We start from the raw sequence: 6,000 nt of genomic DNA, 5'->3' as shown, positions 1-6,000 counted from the left end.
GGCATGTCTTTGTCACTGACTATCTTCCGCTTGTTTGACTGACTCGAGAACCGGATCAAATGATTTGTGAACAAATCGTTCAGTTTGTCAACTGTCAACCGATTCACCGAAGTTCCGACTCAAAATAACGATTGTCACGAATATCATCCTAGTATGTATTATTAACATATCAACCTGTCTGCTATTGTACGCTAAAAAAAAAATGCCAGGACAGGATTAAAGAGAAGGCTATTATTTTACAATAAATTCCTGTAGTAATAAATGAACTATGACATTAATGGATGCTGGTTCATTTTCTTACAAATTATTGTGACTCAACAGCAGAATGATGCTAACATCAGATTCATACTAGGCTTTACTGTGAATTCAAATGATAAAGTTGTCTTTAACCTGTTGTTTACCACTGTAATTGTTGTAATGGTGATTGCTGTTCCATTTGCTCGGAATCTTGGAACTTTTATATAATCTAGCAAAGTCAGAAGGTGACAAAGGCAAACATTTGTCAAAAGATGATAAGATGGAATATAAAATAAGATAATTGGCTGATTTTAAGTTAGTCAAACTATTCTTAGCATGGATATGAATATATTTTACATTAGCATTATTTAAGCATGAAGACTTACCAATAACTTATTTCAAATACATAACTATTTGTAGATGGATCTTTCACAATAGCAACTACTGCGCTATAAATATCGAAACATATCAACTATAGGCTACATATCGAACAAAATATACCAACAACACAAACGGCTAAAAGTGAGCTAAAAATAATTTCAGTAGCACAGATAAATCCAACAAGTATCAAAAAAACTCTACAGCATAATCTATTCATGGTGCATTGCATGCTGGATACCTTCATAATACATATGCACTGTAGAAATACAGTATGATGTTATTTGTTAACAGTCATTTTTGTTTTACAATACTGTAAACTGACAGTAAAACCAAACCTTTTTACAGTACAATTGTAAAAACTTGACAAAAATTGCCAGTAAGTGTACCTAAATTGTTGGTTAAGTTGGTTAAAGTGTACCTAAAACTTTACTATGCCTTGAAAGCACTGATACTGTTAACATACATCTAGATTTACAGATGCAGATTAGCCATTAGCCCATTCCTGTGAGGACACTGTTACGTGAATTAATATCAGACACACTCAAACTCATACTAAACACAGTAATACACAATACACAAACAACAAAAAACAGATTCTTAATGATTTTTTTCATATAGTCATACCTTTATATACAATTATGGCTTCATATAACAGCTGCAATTTTCCTTTTGTTAACTGAAAATCAATTCTTCATCGCTGTTTAATTACATTACAACATGATCAGGCACTTCCTCCATGTAGAACTAGTCTAAAAAAAGCATGGTTCTGACAAGGACTGTACGATGAGTGTACTGTATATTTCTAATGTACAACCGGCTACAGTGGGAACACATCTCCCCATCTCAATTAGGTCACGTCAGACAACAACATTAGAATCAGCAAATACAAAAAAACTTCACTAACACATTTGAGACAAATTCATAATAAGAAATTAGAGTCAAAACAAATGACATGTGTGATTATTAAATAAGACAAAGTCAAAGCTATTTACATGTCAAAAGATTAAAAAAAACTCACTGTCAGTGATACTTAAAAACATATACAGGTATGATCAGATAACAAAGACACAAACAAACAAAAGCATACTTTTAATACTTAAAGTAAATTAAAATTGCTATAAAATGCAGATAGTCGTTTTATATCTGTTAAAAATATATATGTTTAAAATATTCTTTATAATTTACAAACCTTCATGGTACACCTCACTGTTTGGATAGAAAATCTCTCACATGTTGAAAATCTCAAAGCATTAAATATTTTGTAGATGTACAGTTACATCGAATGTGTGTGTATGTATGACACAAGAACACAGAGAAAAGTCTTAAATTACATTAAATTATCATAGAATTTCTGTCAAATACATAACTTGAGAAACATTTAAGGGAGCCTGACACCCCCCAGACAGACACACAATTTGTCTAAATTAAATGTGACCTCCGGTAACCTTCACTGAGGATTCTAGAATCTTAGCATAGCTCATTTTAGATTTGTTCAATTTTGCCATTATGATGAACAAGTCAATGATAAATATACAAATAAATATCCAAGATGATAAAAAAAAAAAAGATCTTGTGCCAAGAAATGTCAATTTCAATGTTCCATTCCAAAGTTCAAGGATTCGTTTACTCTAAATATATCCAAAAATAAGAAACTTAATTATTATAAGAAAAATGTTTTAAAAAATAAGTAAAAAATTATTAATTTATTTTTGAATCATGAATATCATGAAGTTTTCTTGGGGTTATACTTTAGTTTCCATGTCATAAAAAAAAAAATCAATGGCCTTTTAAGACTTTTTGCGATCATCTCAGGATGATTATGCCATTTTTTTTAAATATGATTTTAAATTCAGAAATTGATGAAAAATGATCACATACCTGTCCTAAAAGCCAGTTTGTAAGAGGGGAAGGCACAAAGTACAAATTATTTTATACAATGAAAGAATTCATCCAGCAGTTTGAGAAAAACTATATTATATAAACAGCAACCAAGGCCACAATAAAGAATAGTTTTTTTGACATTTAAAGACTGGGAGGGGTCTTCGAAGAGCATTCAAATTGACCAGTAAGAAGCTTAAAAGTGTACAAATATAAACATTTCATTTACCATCCCAATGGTACAACAAAAATATACATCTCTGTACAAAATGCATTTATTCAGCACCCTGAAATGACAATGATAACTGTAATGTGCACTATACCAGACATTACACAGCACTCCAGTTGACATGACAAACTTCTGTCCTGAATTCATTTTAGTGACCTGCATTGCCAAACTGAGACAAAAATATACAAAAAAGCTAAATCTGTGAGTGTTTGATGTGACCATTTATGATTAGCCAGCTTCAGTATTTACACTCTGACTAACCAAAAGCAAAAAAAAAAAAAGCAGGTTATGATGATTCTCGACAATCATGGAGTCTACTGAAAAAATGTACTGTAAATCAGTAAATAGTGACCATTCACTGGCCTCTGCTGATAGGCTGCAGAAGTTCTGGCTGAGGTAAACGGTTCATGAGGTGTATGCACACACTTCAGAGAGAGAATATGGTAATAGTGACTAAAATTACACGTCAGTCATTTTTTTCTCTTTTATGAGATATATAAAGTTGCAATTCTGAGAAATAAATGCAGAATTTTGGAGAAATTAAATCAGAATTGTGACATATACAATCACAGCTAAGAGAAATGAGGTCGCATTTGTGAGAAATAAAGTCACAATAGCAAGACAGTCGCAATTACCAGAAATAAAATTGTACTAAGATGGTGATTCCAAAGGTTTATGCTTAAAAAAAAAAACTGTTTTTAATTGCTACTTTCATATTATTTTTACCTGTAATTATTTTATTTTACACTTTCAATTATTGAGTCATTGCAGATGGAAAGGAAAAAAAGTTCTAAATCTCTCTTGTACGTGTAGCCTTTTGGCATGACCGACAGCATTCAGTCTGCTTTAGTCAACAGTCAATTGACCTGCTATATGTCTATGACATATTTACACATATATTCACACAGATTTGCTATGATTAATTCATATTATAACTCAAAAACAGCTAATGTGTACATGTTTATCCAGATACCCAGCTATGCGTGTTGGTCTTGACCCCGTGCGGGAAATTCTGTTGACACATGGGGTCGAAGTTGAAGTCCAGAGCATCGCCGTCCATGAGCGTGTCATGAAGGACGGTTTCTACGTCACACTCCAGCTGTTCGATCGACATGTCGTCCAAGTCACTGGGTAGCCGCTCTGGGTGGCTGTGATGGTGGTGATGAACCGGTCCGTGCCTGTGAAAACCGTTGCCATTGGTGTAACTCGGCATCCCGGCCTCACCTCCGCCTCTTCCCAGTTGAACGTGATGATGAGGCAGGTGTGGTTGAGGCTTCATGTTACCGAGGCGAAGAGGATGACCGTGGGGCAACAGGGCACAGCCGTTCATGCCCATTGTTGGCGAGGGCAACTGATGAAGCGATCGTGGGTGTGCATGCAGGTGAGGATGTGCAATCATTTTGCCCCCCTGTCCCATTTGTCCCTGACTAGCATAGCTGGGTAGCACCCGTCGTCCTTCACTAGAAACCACTGACTCTAAAGACTGCATCAGGTTCTCTCTCGGATCGGCTTCTACTGTCAGCAGCTCTTTCAGCATCCCTGCAGCACAGGTGTACTGACTTACAAAGGGTCCGTAGCCTCCTGGTTTACTGTCTGATAAAGTCGGTATGGCGATGGGACTCAGTCCGCCAACCCCAACCTGTCCGTACAGGCACTTGCGGTAGTCCTGCTGGACCTGGGGCTGAGGACCCATATTGGGGGAGTTGTAGGACGGGTACCCAGGGCTTCCCTGCATCATGGGCGAGGACAGCGCAGTCTGGGGATCTTGGCTGCCCTGGGTGTTGTTTTTGGGTGAGATGAGGTTGAGGTTGTCTAAGAGATCGTTCATCATCACGTTGTCAGAACCGTGGTGACCCGCTACTTCGGACAGGCTGGGGAGAGGGCCACCCAATTTGGTCCCTGGGTACCCGATGTGGACCTCGCCGGGCTCGTCCTCCTCAGGTAGGAAGGTAGGCGAGCGACGGCCGCTGAGCGTGCTGGCATCAGAGCTTGCGCGAGTACGAAAGGTGGTCCAGGGTTCAAAGTCGTCATTGCTGTGGGAGTTGGGGCTGCCGAGCCATTTTGGGTACTGAGAACCAGGACTGTTAGAGCCACCATCCAGACCACCCTGCAATGACATCTACAGACGCAAAACAAGAAACCATGAAAACCAACTGTATCACATTACTGCACAGATATATATTACTAAAAAGTCACTCTTTCGCCGTGTCTACACTGGAAGTGGCACAACTATTTATCATCTCAAAGTGTTCACCAACACAAGATTTGAGTTTGAGGCCACACATTATTTTAAACTGAACTTGATTAGATACAATTGAGTTTAAAATGTTTGGGAATAGTAATATAGTAAAGCATCTAATAAAGGCATGTACCACAATTAGGGATGGGACGATTACCGGTTTCACTATAAACCACGATAAAATTTACTGACGGTTAGTAATATCGTTTAAAATTTAATTATCATTAAAACCGTGTTTGATTATCGCGATTTTTAGATCCTGTCCAGCCAGCAACAGTCTGACGCAGGCTCAGCGCGCAATGTTGTTGTTTTTTTATTCAAGAAGGAATAGCGGAAGGCAGTGACAGCGCTCGGGAGATTTTTCAGCCTTTTAAGAGAACCAATTCTGAGGTGTGGTCATATTTTGGCTTTAACAAAAGTCCTGAGGCAAACTTAATCGAGGATGGAAAACAATCGTTCAGACAAGATGATCACAACAATATTATCAAACTCTGTAAACAATAAATCAACTCTGCTTTAATTTTCAATACAATTAAAAATGGAGACGCAAGACGGCAAGTTATTTGAATGAAACGAGAGAGCGCGTGTTGACTTTTATAGATGTTTTCTCTCAGTTATAAGCACACTCTTCACATACATGTCGAAGAACGAATGTTAAAAGGGAAAAGAAAACACTCTAAAACACGCTACAAATCAAAGTGGAAGTAAACACATTATAATAAAACAACGGTCAGCAGTAGAACGGTCATCTTCTTCCTCTTAGCGCGAGCAATCTCACTCTCACTGTGCGTGCGCGCTCACATAAAAACAGCATGCATACAATAACGTATGCCATAGAAGAAGTTATCTTAAAGGCACATCAACATTCATGTCATGAACACTACTTGAACACTACGTCAATAGTTAGAAGTTATCTACTAGGTGGCCATTAAAATGGATGTGCGCGGTGTTATAATGCGTTGCTATTGACGACCGTCATTATAAGGAAGGAAATGGCACAGAATAGAATCTTGCTTTAAAAAGAGCATAGAGCTGC

The 6,000-nt window shown here is 37.4% G+C and overlaps 1 protein-coding gene across 1 annotated transcript in view; it reads right to left on the bottom strand.

The window, feature by feature from the left end:
- Nucleotides 1–1,219: 1,219 nt before the first annotated feature.
- foxo1b (forkhead box O1 b) overlaps nt 1,220–6,000 on the bottom strand; it is a 30,598-nt gene continuing 25,817 nt past the window's right edge. The window contains exon 3 of the mRNA XM_082158264.1: nt 1,220–4,844. Coding sequence (XP_082014390.1) covers nt 3,687–4,844 — 1,158 coding nt within the window. The 3' untranslated portion in view covers nt 1,220–3,686. The remainder of the gene's footprint in view (nt 4,845–6,000) is intronic.

The sequence above is a fragment of the Leuciscus leuciscus genome (genome assembly GCF_965113295.1).
Source record: "Leuciscus leuciscus genome assembly, chromosome: 24".
Taxonomy (NCBI): domain Eukaryota; kingdom Metazoa; phylum Chordata; class Actinopteri; order Cypriniformes; family Leuciscidae; genus Leuciscus; species Leuciscus leuciscus.
The sequence above is the reverse complement of the archived record's forward strand: the minus strand, read 5'-3'. Positions and strand labels throughout refer to the sequence as shown.